At 48.1% G+C, this 15275-nt stretch overlaps 1 protein-coding gene across 1 annotated transcript in view; it reads right to left on the bottom strand.

Moving 5' to 3' along the window:
• Nucleotides 1-6952, bottom strand: part of GAB2 (GRB2 associated binding protein 2) — a 143797-nt gene extending 136845 nt beyond the window's left edge. Inside the window, exon 1 of the mRNA XM_083436464.1 lies at nt 6332-6952. Within this exon, the coding sequence (XP_083292590.1) occupies nt 6332-6415 (84 nt within the window). The 5' untranslated portion in view covers nt 6416-6952. The remainder of the gene's footprint in view (nt 1-6331) is intronic.
• Between the last annotated feature and the right edge of the window lie 8323 nt (nt 6953-15275).

Genomic DNA, 15275 nt, shown 5'->3' on the forward strand with positions numbered 1-15275 from the left:
AACCCATCCGTCCTCAGGAAGGTATTTGCATAAAAGTCAACAGAGTGTCATTTTTGCAAACAACTTGACTCCCAAACGTTGACAAGTAATTGTTCCGGGACTGAAGGCTTTCAAACCGAACGTCTTCTCTGTTATTACTGCGTAGTTGAACTCTCTGCCATTTTTTTAAAAGGAAAACACCCACACACGTACGTCTTTTGAAGCGAGCTACGCTTCAACGTGAAACGGCAAAGCAACAGAAAGCATTACAAGTTTGCGCAAAGGAACGGCTACAGCCTTGCTCTGTGTAAATGGGACTACTTGCAGGTAAACATCAGGCTACCATTTTGGCTTTTGATCTTCCTATCTCTTTATATCATTTGTAATTGGTTATGGGAGCCCCTTCCCAGCCTACTAACCTCCACTTTTGGACTACAAATCCCATCAGCCACAACCAGCTTGGCGATGTTTACTGGAGCTGATGGCAATTGCCCAATCTATAATACATTAGATTGGGGGAAAGCTGGGTCACACCAGGTTTGGGGCAAATGCCACAGTGTGGGGCTCTTTGCTCAGGGACCAGAATGATAAACAGGATGGTTCAAATCCCCTGGGAGGAAAGGTTGCAAAGTTTGGGACTTTTTGGTTCAGAGAGAAGGCTTATCCACACCCAAGAGAAAACCACTCTTTAGCGCTCAACCGGGGGCAATTGGGTTTACTGCAGATTGTTGCCTGTTCCAACTGAGAGCTAAAGAGCAGCTTTTCTCAGGGAAAGGAGTGGCCAGAAGGAAAAACACCCAGAACTGTGCCCAGAAAGCATGGCTCAAGCAGAAAACTGCTCAGACCCATGGAAAAGCAGAAGTGTGGGTAAAGGACCCCTGGGCAGTTAAGTCCAGTCAAAGGTGACTATGGGGTTGTGGCACTCATCTCACTTTCAGGCCAAGGGAGCCGGCGTTTGTCCACAGACAGCTTTCCGGGACATGTGGCCAGCAGGACTAAACCGCTTCTGGTGCGACGGGACACCGCGATGGAAACCGGAGCTCACGGAAATGCTGTTTACCTTCCTGCCATAGCAGTACCTATTTATCTACTTGCACTGGTGTGCTTTTGAACTGCTAGGTTGGCCGGAGCTGGGACAGAGCAATGGGAGCTCACCCCGTTGTGGGGATTCGAACCGCCGACCTTCTGATCGGCAAGCCCAAGAGGCTCAGTGGTTTAGACCACAGCGCCACGACGAACACCCTAGAAGGAGACATGATTGAAGTTTATAAAAAATTCTGTACGGTACAAGAAAAATGAATGGAGAAAAGTGTTTCCTTCTCTCCCTAGAGACATGCATTGAAGCTGAATGCTGGAAGAGTCAGGGTAGTTAAAGAAAGTCTTTCTTTGCATACTGCGTTAGTTAAACTATGGCACTCGTTTCCCCAGGAGGTAATGAAGGCCACCAATTTAGATGGATTTGAAACAGATTAGGCAAATTAGAGGGGAGAATTGCCCTTGCGCTCAGCTTCAACTTGAGCTTCCCACAGGCATCACATGACTAAGTGAGCCATGGGCCTAATCCAGGAGGCTTTATATGTATGCCCCCAATACTTTTGTTCCAAGAATCGGTGGACTTTGGAAGGACTGGATCTGAAGCACGCTTCTGTGCTAGGGGCCGGCCCTATCAATGGGCAGAGTGAGGCGGCTGCCTTAGACAGCCGACTGAGGATTCCGTGAAATGGGAGCTGTCAGGAGACCTCTATTACTCTCCCAGAATGGCCGGACATGTAATCCATCTTCGAAGGGGCCTCTGGGAACTGCAGCTCTGCAAAGGGTTTCTAACAACTCTTAGAACCGGTAAGAAACTATAATTCCCAGGATTCTCCAGGGGAAACTGTTAAAGTGGTATCACAAAGTTTCAAACGTACAGATGGGGTGTTCCCAAGTGTAGGATTTGGTGGTGGTGCTGGGCCAGTTGTTGTTCTGCCTCAGGCAGCAAAATATCTCGGTCTGGCCCAACTCTCTGCTAATCAGAGAATCACAGAATTGTAGAGTTGGAAGGGGTTCCAGGGTCATCTAGTCCAACCCCCGGCAATGTAGTCATCTCAGCTAAAGCATCCGGTTATCTCAATTTGTTCTCCTGTTTTGCTTTCCCCCACTCTTTCTGGGGTACGGCCACAATCTCCACACCTGCAAAAGTTCCCCACAATCTTCCAAGAACGATTCCCAAGGCCTGTCTGTTTATTTCGACGTTTGCAAGGGCCCCAGTTGCCATGAATTTTTATTAAAAAAATCACGCCCGGTCAGCTCTGCTTTTATGGCTTCCAAGCTCCCGTTTGATCTCTTCCTGGGCTGTAACAATAGCACTCTGAAAGGCCTTTGCCTCTTCAAAGAGTTCGGCGGGCGTTAAATAATTAATGCTAATGACAAAAACACGCCATCTCGACCCCTCCTTCCCCGAAGAAAAGGAAGATGTTGATCCACGGCTGCAGGCTGCCTAGCCCCGTCAGAGGTGCAAAGGTCTCTTATAATAAAGAGAAAGAAAGCGAAAGTGGCGAAGGAAGAGATCAAAGGATACGAGGAGGAGTGGGCGAAAACACCTTGCTGCAAAAATCACAGGAGCGGCAAGGGCAAGGAATGGCCATTAATCTGCTTGGCTAGACTGGTGCAAGAAGCCACGTAGTCCTGCTCACTCCCAGGGCACCAGACCAGGGCGCTGACTTCCATCACCGGCTAGCCAAAGTGAGCCTCGCTCATTTCATTAACGCATCTAATTCTTGGAAGACACCTTAGGTAAAGGTAAAGGGACCCCTGACCATTAGGTCCAGTCGTGGCCGACCCTGGGGTTGCGACGCTCGTCTCGCTTTACTGGCCAAGGGAGCCGGCGTAAAAATAAAAATTCCTTCCAGTAGCACCTTAGAGACCAACTAAGTTTGTTATTGGTATGAGCTTTTGTGTGCATGCACAATCTGAAGGTATCTGAAGAAGTGTGCATGCACACGAAAGCTCATGCCAATAACAAACTTAGTCAGTCTCTAAGGTGCTACTGGAAGGAGTTTTTTGGGGGGTTTTCGCTCACCATACAGGCATCGTCAGCCTGCAGCCTTGTGTCAAGGCATGACAATTCTGGCAGTTTCAGATCCGTTTTCTTACAAACCCCAGAATCTAGCAGCACAGCATCTCGACTAACAGCATCAGAGACTCAGCAATTTCATCCATCACCCGAAACTGGTGCAATTTCGCCGTCAGCGGAGGAGCTGTGGCAGCCAAGAGTTGCAGACTTTGCAGACGGGCTGAGTCATAATCCCTCACCTTGAAGCCAGTTCCGGATCCTGTGCAAGGATGGGGAATGAAAGGGAGAAGGAACTGGGGTTCTCGACCCCTTGCTCCATTTATCATGAGAACAGGGCCTAAGTCAGGAGGTGCTTTAGCATTGTTTAGCAACACAGAAAACGCCCTCAGAAACACTAAGACTCAACGATGAATTCTTCGAAAACAAGCAATGACAAATATCTGACGGCTCCTCACACATACTGGAGCGCATGGCTTAACGACACGGCTATACTACAATATGTCCGCTGTTTAATTTGTGTGCATACACAAAAACAGAGGCCTCAATTTTGGATGAATGGGGGGGGGGGGGAAATGACTCCAGAAATCACCATTGCTCAAAATCCCACAAAAGCCGGTCAGTGACCACCTCTAGAGCAGCATGCTGGATTTTTGCTTGACAGACAGCTGTCGAGATACAGAAATGGCAAGATTTTTTTCTACGTCAAAGGCGGGGACGAACAAACACAAAGTTTGTTTTTTGTGCATGTGTTTTTTGTTCTCTCTCCTACAGGGGTGGGAGAACCTATGACCCTCCCAAAGGGCTATATAGCTCAGCAGCACTGAGCATTAGACTCCTCAAGGCAGGGTCATCCATGTTGGGCAAAAAAAGTCCTGGATTGCAGGGAATTGGGTAGATAACCCTCAGGTAGAGCTTTTTTTTGAAACATTACAGGGGGCAGGAATATAATATATACCTTACATACCTTGCAGGTATATAAATCCCACAAATCGAGTCAAATCTCGGTTAATTTGTGCACTTTCAATGCTTTTCTGAAGGAAAAAAAAATGGGGATTCCGCGACCAGAAGGAGGAGGAGTATCAGGAAAAGTGGATTCAATTTAATGATTATTTAGTTAAATATGTTAAGTTAAATTAACTGAAAACAGCTTGCAGATACTTAATTGGCTTAGGAGTTTATTTATGTTAAGTGATGAATTAATATGTTTAATTTCATAACGTGAAGATTTAAGGATGTTCATGTCTAAGTTAATTTTTATAAGAATTGTGATTTGGAAAACCGTTAAAAGGAGATGCAATGAAATTCAACCAAGGGGAAGCGAGGAAGTCACCTAACAAAGTTAATAAGTGTAATTTCCAATAAGGCTATGAATTATGATTGTTTGTCTTATGTGTTTGCTTGTTTATAATATTGTGAAAACCAATCAAAAAATTTGTGGATTTTTAATTTATTTTTTTTAAATAGGGATCCCATTCTCCCTATGCGGTGGGAGAGCCGGGGGTGCTTAAAGCAGGCACCCCCAAACTCGGCCCTCCAGCTGTTTTGGGACTACAACTCCCATCATCCCTAGCTAACAGGACCAGTGGTCAGGGATGATGGGAACTGTAGTCCCCAAACAGCTGGAGGGCCGAGGTTGGCGATGCCTGACTTAAAAGCATCGCCATGCCGCTTTAAATCGGCAGTGTCAGACGGGGCGGGCCGTCGGCACCCGGTTCACACAGCGCGAATCTGGCCGCGCGCGTTCCCAGCCGAAGCCGCCAGGGGGCGCGCAGAGGCGGGCCGAGGCGGAGGCGCGCCCGCAGCAGCCAGAAGCTCCCGGAGCGCTCCAGCCCCAACAGCGAAAACAAGCCGCCGCCGCCTCCGCCCCTCCCAGTCCGCACCTGTAGCAGCCGGAGCAGCGCAGCCGGGAACAGGCCAAGCCGCTCTCCGCCCAGGTGGCGGCTGCTGCTGCTGCCCAGGCAAACCTTGGCGACGACGCCCAGCCAGCGCCGCTTGGATCCGCAGCTCCGCCCTGAGATCCGGAGTCACTCCGGAGCGGCGTGGGAAGGGATGCTTCCACGCGCGCTCGCCTTTGCCCGCCTCTCCCCCCCCCCCCGTCGTCTGTCGTCCAATTGTTTCGTTTTTAAAAGTCACTCTCGAAATTTATTTTAAAAGTCTAGCCAGGCAAGCGTTGTGTGCGTTTCATTGCTGTTCTTACGCACCCGGGTTCAACCCTGATCCGAATTCGCACCTTTGGAAGTGACCTCGAAAGCAGAGACGGAAAGGGACCAGATGAATTGGGGGGGGGGGGGGAGGAGAAACCGCCGAAAATCATTGTGATGATATACAAACATCCTACTTAGAAACACACCCCTACACCGGATTAAAAGCTGGACAAAATCGAAGCCAGACACCCCCCCCCCGCGATCTACTGGGGTGCGATCTCAGGAAGGCGCGCAGCCCCGACTTTCAGGAAACAATGTTGGGTTGATTTGCTCCCCGCACCTGCTTCTCTTCGCGGAGAAACGGGTGTGATCTGCGAGAAGGAACCGGGAGGAAGGGAGACAGGCTGGCTTTTCGAACTGATCCCAGTCTCTCTCTCTCTCTCGTCCTTTCTCTTGTTTGGGACAGGGGCTCATGACAGCTTGCACGGGACACGATCGATCCCGTCTGCACAACCAACCCCAGCGACGCGGCTCGTCCCCCGCCTCGATCATTTTCACCGCTAGCTAACCTTCAACTAAGGACAAGCTATTGGGGCGGCGGCGAGGCGCGGGGGGATCCATGCTTGCACCGAGATTTTCCAACTGCACACACACACACAAAATCCTGGACTTTGCAATTACACGTACACGATCGTGGACGTTGCGATGACACACAACCCTGAGCTTTGCAATTTACACGCACAATTCTGGACGTGCAATTCAATACTTTGCATTTCCTCCCCCCCTTCCCAAAAGAAACTAGGACTTTGTAGCTGCACAAACACACAAAATCCTGGACGTTGCAATTATGGACACACAATCTAGCAGGCACACACACACGCACCAGCTAGGGCTTTGTAGCTACACATGCACAATCCTGGACTTTTGCGAACCACACGCGCAAACAAACAATCCAGGACTTTGCAATTGCGCACGCCCATCTAAAACAATTCTGGATGTTGCAATTGTAGACACACAAACACAATCCTGGACTCCCGCTTGGGCACAGCCCCAGATCGGCCTCTCCCGGTTTCTCTCTCACACACAAACACACACACACTCCTTGTCCGTTTGTTTCCAACCGCCCCGCTTCCTCCTCCTCCTCCGGACTTACGTATCTCCTCAACTTCTTCTCCGGCGGCGATTTGCGCAGCCAGCCCGAGCAGACCACCTCTCCGCCGCCTCCGGCTCCGCTCATGTTGCGCGGGGGCGCACAGGGGCGCTGGCCGCCTGCTCCGGGAGCTCAGCGCCGAGTGGCCCGCGGCCGGGTCGCCTCCTCCTCCCTGCCTCCTTTTGGCCCTCTCTGGGCTGCGCCTTCGCCCGCCTGCTCCGGCTCACAATGGCCATTCAGCGGCGCCGGCCCTCGCCATCTCCCGATCGCCCTTTGCGCGCTGTGCGCCTCCGCCCGCAGCGCAAAAGAGCCATCCGTCCCCGGCGGCTGCTCCCCGGGCCGCCTCCTTCTCCATCCCCGGACCACAGTGGCGCTTCTGTCTGCCGGCTGGCTGTTGTCCTCCTCCTTCGCCTTTCCTGGGGAGGGAAGAGGCCCCCTTCCTGCTTCCCTTCCCGGAGAGGGGAGAGCAGGGAGCGAGAGATGATGCTGCGAGCGAGCGCCCTTGCTCTGCCTTTTTCTCTCTCTCTCTCTCGTGCGCGCTCCCCGACCGACCCCTTGGGCGGCTCGGCGAGCAGGAAACTCCTCGCCGCCTCTGGAGCTCGCTCTCCCCACCCTCTCCAAGCGCACCCCGCCTACCTGGCAGGCTGGCCAGAAACGCACTTGTTTGGAAACAGAGCGCCTTGCCAAAAAAGGCCGAGCGGAGTCGCCTGGTTGTTGCCGCGGTGATCGGTGACGCGTGGGAAAAGAGCCACGGCGGCATTAAGGATGATCATAATAATAATAAATAAAATAGTAATAAACATTTGATCAGTGATTCTGGGAAAGGCATCATTACGGCATGGAGAAAGACTGTGGTATATTTATTTAGACCTGCAGGGACTGGAGGCAGCTTGCAGATAAAAATAAGAAGCAGATAAAAAGTGGGTTGGGAAGTGGTACCTCGGGTTACAGACGCTTCAGGTTACAGACTCCGCTAACCCAGAAATAGTACCTCAGGTTAAGAACTTTGCTTCAGGATGAGAACAGAAATCGTGCTCCGGCGGCGCGGCGGCAGCAGGAGGCCCCATTAGCTAAAGTGGTGCTTCAGGTTAAGAACAGTTTCAGGTTAAGTACAGACCTCCAGAACGAATTAAGTACTTAACCCAAGGTACCATCGTAATAAGATTATATGTGTACAGTCATACCTTGGGTTACAGACGCTTCGGGTTGGGCGATTTCGGGTTACGCACCGCGCTGAACCCAGAAGTACTGGAACGGTTACTTCCAGGTTTCGGCGCTTGCACATGCACAGAAGTGTTAAATCGCACTCTGCGCATGCGCCGAATTGCGACTCACGCATGTGCAGATGCACGGGTTGCGAACGCTGCGGGTTGTGAACATGCCTCCTGCACGGATCACGTTCACAACTGTATTATATATGTGTGTGTAATATGTTATATACCTATAAGCACGCAAACATACAGATAATTGCAATAAAGCACAGCACAGCACCGGCCCATTCATGGAATCCTAGAATTGTAGAATAAGAAGGGACCGCAAGGATCATCCAGTCCAACCCCCAGCAATGAAGGAATCTCAACTAAAACATCCAACCTCTGCTTAAAAAAAAACTTTCATTAAAGCCTACTGGGAAAAGGTCATCTTCGCCTGCTGCCAGAAGGACAACAGGGAGGGAGCTGGTTTAACTTCTCTAGGCAGGGAGTTCCAAAGATATTTGGGAGCGGCCACCGAGAAGGCCCTGTCCCGCATCCTTACAAATATTACTGCTTAAGAAAACACTATATTTATTATTATAATAATTTAAAAGACATTGTTACAATTGCCTAGCAAAATAATAATGGCAATAGTAACAACAATAACAACAACAATATACTTTTATTTATCCATTCTTCCATTTATGATTTGCTTCCCATAAAACATTGCAAAGTGATTTTGCAGTAAGAATATCAACAGTAAAAACTGCTCCATCTGTAAAAACAAGCAAGCAAACAAACAAACAAACAAAAGCCACAGCAGTAATGACACATTGAGGGAAAGGTGGTTTAGAATTTTCTTTAAAAGTTTTTATAGTTAAAAAAAAAAATCATTAAAAAAATATTGAGAAGAATAATTGCTGCTGAAACACAGATTCAAGCAGCAAGAGTCAGGTGGTTAAATAATAATATATAATAGTATATAATATAATAATTATAATTATACTGCCCTATACCCGGGGGTCTCAGGCAGTAAGGGGGGGGGAATATATTTCTTATGCAATCTTAACCCCGCCTTTCCATATCACACTGATGGCCCAAAACACCTTGGAGGCACCCCATCAATGTTTGCTTCTTCCTTCTGAAAGGCCGCAATTTGAAACTGTGGAACTCTCTGCCACATGATGGACTTCAAAAGCGGGTTAGAAACATTTTCACCGAGCTCAAGGCTATCAAGGGCTACTATAGAACATACTATCACCTGGATCATAGGTTGCGTGCCTCTGATTACCAATTGTTCGGGCAAGAACAGCCAAAGAAAGCCGGAGGCATCTGCCTGGGCCGTGTGATAAAAACGATGCAGGATTAGTCAGATCCAGCAATTCTCCTCTGATGCCCTTATGACAGCAGCTGCCCCCTGGGGTTTTTTTTTAGATAAACGCATTTCTTGCTCCAGAAAACCCAGACACAATATACCCGCTATAGGATTAATTTGTGTTATTATTAGAAGCTCCAGGCAGCCGTGCTGGGCAAACATCACATTCGACTCCACCCACCCCCAAATTAAAGAGAAACCCTCCTCTCCTGGCTCCTTCACTCAACAACCACTGCCCTAAAAGGGGCCAGAGGAATGGTTCATCACAGAATCGTAGAATTGGAAGGGACCCCAAGGGTCATCTAGTCCAACCCCCTGCATTGCATGAATCCGTTTAGACCAGTGTTTGTCAACTTGGTGCCCTCCAGACTACAACTCCCATCAGCGTGCGCCGGCTGGTGCTGATGGGAGTTATAGTCCGAAACAGCCCACCAGGACGGCAAAGGCTGATTTAGGCCCTGAAGAAAGTACGCAGAAGGGGGTGAGAAAGAGATTTAGAATCCTTTTATGGATTGCCATGTCATCTTGTTGTAGGAAATACGGATACAGAACAGGCGTCATTTATCTTTAAATTTAACAAGTGCTTAATGCCCCCTTAGGGGACGCGGGTGGCGCTGTGGGTAAAAGCCTCAGCGCCTAGGGCTTGCCGATCGAAAGGTCGGCGGTTCGAATCCCCGCGGTGGGGTGCGCTCCCGCTGTTCGGTCCCAGCGCCTGCCAACCTAGCAGTTTGAAAGCACTCTCAGGTGCAAGTAGATAAATAGGGACCGCTTACTAGCAGGAAGGTAAACGGCGTTTCCGTGTGCGGCTCTGGCTCGCCAGAGCAGCGATGTCACGCTGGCCACATGACCCGGAAGTGTCTCCGGACAGCGCTGGCCCCCAGCCTCTTTGAGTGAGATGGGCACACAACCCTAGAGTCTGTCAAGACTGGCCTATACGGGCAGGGGTACCTTTACCTTTACCTTAATGCCCCTTAATGCAAAAAGAACCTCACGAGCAAGCTTTCACCTTTCTTATTCATTCATCCTTTATTGGCAATAATAGCAGCTTTACCTAATATAAAACATTCATAAGAAAATGCCAGTATAACCTGGAGAATTAAAAACACACACAAAGCAGGTACATTAAAGCTATCAAAATGCAGATAAAACAAAATAAAAAAATTCCTTCCAGTAGCACCTTAGAGATCAACTAAGATAGTTACTGTGGTACCTTGGGTTAAGTACTTAATTCATTCCGGAGGTCCGTTCTTAACCTGAAACTGTTCTGCTAGATCCATTTTCTGTGCGCATACACGGGCAAATGCTTCAGAGTGCTCCGAGACCCTCTTTCGGAGTGACTTAAAGCAGTTTCCCCCTGAAGTTTCATTGTACGTAACAGAACTTAACTGTGTTTTCAGCACTCCTAAATGTTTTGCTTTGGAGCACACCTTAAAAAACCAACCCTCCTCTTTTTATGCTGAGCGCCCGGCTCCAGGACGCTGGAGGCAAGGACCCTGCTGCAGAAATAAAGGTAAAGGAACCCCTGACCATTAGGTCGAGTCGTGACCGACTCTGGGGTTGTGGCGCTCATTTTGCTTTATTGGCCGAGGGAGCCGGCGTACAGCTTCCGGGTCATGTGGCCAGCATGACTGAGCCGCTTCTGGAGAACCAGAGCAGCGCACAGAAATGCCGTTTACCTTCCTGCCAGAGCGGTACCTGCTTACCGTATTTTTCGCTCTATAAGACGCACCAGACCACAAGACGCACCTAATTTTTGGAGGAGGAAAACAAGAAAAAAAATATTCTGAATCTCAGAAGCCAGAACAGCAAGAGGGATCGCTGCGCAGTGAAAGCAGCAATCCCTCTTGCTGTTCTGGCTTCTGGGATAGCTGCGCAGCCTGCATTCGCTCCATAAGACGCACACACATTTCCCCTTACTTTTTAGGAGGGAAAAAGTGAGTCTTATAGAGCATAAAATACCGTATCTACTTGCACTTTGACGTGCTTTCAAACTGCTAGGTTGGCAGGAGCAGGGACCAAGCAACGGGAGCTCACCCCGTCGTGGGGATTCGAACTGCCAACCTTCTGATCGGCAAGTCCTAGGCTCTGTGGTTTAACCTACAGCGCTACCCGTGTCCCATGCTGCAGAAATAGTAAGGGGTTTTTGACTGCCCCCTTCCCATGACCGCCAGACCGCTATACAATGCAAGAACACCTCGCTAACCCACTGCAAGAACACCTCGCTAACCCACACACCCAGGCGCAAAAAAACTCATTCAGGTATCTACAGAGGAAGTCGCGACACCTTCCCAAAAGTCACCCACTTCTCCATTCCTGCCAAGTCATTTCTTGAGGGTTGGTTGACCGCGCACATTGCTCAAACCAGTATTTTTCAAGAAATACAACTCCCAGATCTTCTTCGTGTGAAAAGGGGAGCTGCGATCAGGTTAGGCACCGCACCCCAAACCATTCCAAACCCTGTCTGTCAAGCGGCTGGGTGTGGGAACCACATTTTGAGCATGGTCTGTACAAATTTCGGCTGATGCGCAACTCAAACGCATGACCTGGGATTAAGCGTCTCGTGCTCTACCAACTGAGTTGGCCCAGCTACCAGTGAGCATGCCAGCAGCAGCTTACATCCATCCAAGCTGCTTAAAGCAGCACAGAAAAGGACAATCACCTTTCAAATACAGCAAAGATACTGCTTTTGCACTTTTGAAAAACAATAATGACGACTTCTGCCATCTATTGGACCCGGGCTGCCACTGCACAAAAAACATTTTCCCTCTATATAGAGATACAGTGGTACTTCGGGTTACATACACTTCAAGTTACATACGCTTCAGGTTACAGACTCCTCTAACCCAGAAATAGTGCTTCAGGTTAAGAATTTTACCTCAGGATGAGAACAGAAATCGTGCGCCGGCGGCGCAGCGGCGAGCCCCATTAGCTAAAGTGGTGCTTCAGGTTAAGAACAGTTTCAGGTTAAGAACGGACCTCCAGAACGAATTAAGTTCTTAACCCGAGGTACCACTGTACTGTTATTTAAGTAGAGCTGTGTGCGTTTCATTATAAATACAAAGGAACCTCGGCTGTCAAACGTAATCTGTTCCAGAAGACCATTCAACTTTTGAAACGTTCGACAACTGAGGTGCAAAGGGCTGTCAGCAATTCCAACGGTGAAAACTGAAAAACATGCAGGGGTAGCCGTTGGACTTCCGAGGCGCGTTCGAAAACGAAAGCAATGACTTCCGGGTTTTCGGTGTTCGGGTTCCGAAATGTTTGGCTTCCGAGATGCTCGAAAAACCGAGATTCCACTGTATGCTGAAGCAAACTACTACCACTATCCCTCAAGGTGGTTCAGCTTCCCAAAAGCGGACATGTATGCATGCATTAAAAAGAGCAAGTTTCTAGCCCTCATTGATACCAATGTATGCTTGACATTTTTCAGGGTGGCTGGATGAGGTCTGCATATCTCCTCGCCCCTTACTCTCAGAAACAGGGCAAAACTATGTACACACATGCAAAAGGCAGAATAAATGGGATTGCTTCTATCTGCTCAATTTATGCAGGTCGCAAAACTGAGGCGTTTTATTTTTTTCAGTTGAGAATTTGGGTTACCTTTGTGAAGAAGTTCAATTTGTTCCCGTCCTGAAAACACAGAACACACGTTTGGCTTTGGTGTTGACTAGCAGTGCCAACCAAACCTTCAAAACTGCAAAGGAAATTGTGTTTTTCTTCCCCTCTGTCTTCCTATCTACCCCATCACCTGCCCCCCAACTCCTGCCCTGTGATACAGCAAGCTGGAGCCCTCTTTGCTATGGTGGTCAAGGGAGGCTCACAGACAGAAGAAAGAAATAACCTAACACTGTATTATCTCCCTTGTTCCTAGTCTTGTTGTTTTTAAAAAAAGATATGCATGGTATTCAATTTTGTTGTCGTTTAGTCGTTTAGTCTTGTCTGACTCTTCGTGACCCCCTGGACCAGAGCACGCCAGGCACTCCTGTCTTCCACTGCCTCCCGCAGTTTGGTCAGACTCATGCTGGTAGCTTCGAGAACACTGTCCAACCATCTCGTCCTCTGTCGTCCCCTTCTCCTTGTGCCCTCCATCTTTCCCAACATCAGGGTCTTTTAAGTTTTACCAAAACTTGAAATTGATGAGCGCAACTCCAAGTTAGGCCCATTCACTTTACTGTGTCTGCTCTGAGTAAACCGTGGTTGAATACCACCCAACAAATATGCATCACCACCAGAATAGGAACCTTGCCAGAGTTGGACCTGTGACAGGTGCAATGACTAGAGTCACAGTCTAGGACTGGGGAGACCCACTCAGACATGAATCTCACTGGGCCCACCCTCTCCCTTTCAACCTAACCTACCTCAAAGCATACCCTCCAACACCCAGAGAAGGGGACACGGAGCAATGGATCCAAACTACAAGAAAGAAGATTCCACCTCAACATTAGGAAGAGCTTCCTGACAGTAAGAGCTGTTTGACAGTGGAATTTGCTGCCAAGGAGTGTGGTGGAGTCTCCTTCTTTGGAGGTCTTTAAGCAGAGGCTTGACAACCATATGTCAGGAGTACTCTGATGGTGCTTCCTGCTTGGCGGGGGGGTTGGACTCGATGGCCCTTGTGGTCTCTTCCAACTCTATGATTTCACTGGTGAAAACAGGGACGTCCTATTCCATAAGAATACTTTTATTATATATAACCTGCCCACCTACTGGGTTGCCCCAGCCACACTGGGCAGCTTCCAAAATATATAAAAACATAATAAAACAACAAACATTTAAAACTTCCCTGTACAGGACTGCCTTCAGGTGTTTTCTAAAGGTTGTATAGTTACTTATCTCCTTGGCTCGGGAGGTTGCATAACTCTATAGCTTCCAACATTTCTCTGATGAATATAGAGATGTCCTAAGGAAACGAAGGACATCCTGGGATCAAATCAGAAACCGTGACGGCTTCTGTCAATCTGGGACTGTCCTTGGAAAACAGGGACACTTGAAGAGGGTTGTTGTGAAGATAAACAAGGAAACCTGTAATGTTGATCTGTGTTTGGAGGAAGGAGGGAAATAAATATTGTACCTATGCAGAGGACCTTTGGCTATATTGGAGAATTACTCCCCTCCCAGCAGCTCTCTCCACCCGCCCAGTCAGAATATTGGCATGCTTTGCCAATGACAGCGAACTTACAATTGGCATTTGTTCCTCATCGGGAAAGAATGGATCGAAATATTGCACAAGCGTTCTAACAGGGCAAGCCAAGACTGCAGGTTTCCAAGCGTGGAACTTTCCTTTCTCCTTGCTGCACTGCGAAAGGGCAGGCCTTGCCTGCCAAAAAAATAAAAAAAATCCCTCTTAATTAAAAGTTCCAAGAATGCTCCCTTACATCATGGCGTCATTATCCCCATCATGCAAATGGGGAAACTGAGGGAGAGAGGCCTCTTAAGCAACCGCCCCAAATTTCCACAGCATTTCAACGACCGGTAGAGAAGAGTTAAGGCCTAGGAGTCATCCTTTAATTGATCGAGTCAGGATTGTCTACGAGTCAAAACAAAACATACCAGTCTATCATGGCAAGATGTCACTGTTAAGCTCTTTGAACCAGGACACTGAGGAGTTCCATGGGAGGTCTTAAGGAAACATCACTCTAGAATTCCAGAACCACCTGCCAACTACTTAAAAAATTAATTATGTCAAGATCTGCCAGTATCTTTTTCCCCTTCTATACAGAATGGGAATGCATAGGGGAATACATGAAGAAATATGGTGTTAAAGCAGAACTCTTAACAGGCAATTGTTAAGCGTGTAAGGACAAAATAAGTCATTATAATTTAACAGTTTTCATGTTATTCTATTTTCTTAAAGAAACTAGAAAAAAATATTATGATGGGAAGATCTCACACAGGGCAAGGGAAGCAGTGGGGAGGAGGGGAGGGTTAGGTAGAATTTGGGAAATAAAATAATATATGGGACAGCAAAGGATATAATAGATTCTTATAGAATAGCAATATACTGTAACCAGAATAGAAGTTCAAAGGGAAGTAAATGTATTTTTTAGTATTTTCATTATTGTAATAGTTATTATTATTTCTTATAGGTAGAAGGCAATGTTAATTCAGGCTTCTTCGTTTTGCTGTTTGTATAATTTTCTTAAGTCAATTAAAAAAAAGATATTCCAGTATCTCAAGGGCTGTCACATGGAGGATGGAGAAAGCTTGCTTTCTGCTGCTCCGGAGGGTAGGACTGGAGCCCAGGGATTTTTGTTTCAAGAAAAGAGATTCTGAATGAACATCAGGAATAACTTTCTGACGTTAAGAGCCGGTGGACTCTCCTTCCTTGGGTGTGGCAGCTAGACTGGTGACTGGGAGCGGCCGCAGAGACCACTTTACCCAC

This window comes from Podarcis tiliguerta (genome assembly GCF_965153285.1).
Source record: "Podarcis tiliguerta genome assembly, chromosome: 4".
Lineage (NCBI taxonomy): Eukaryota > Metazoa > Chordata > Lepidosauria > Squamata > Lacertidae > Podarcis > Podarcis tiliguerta.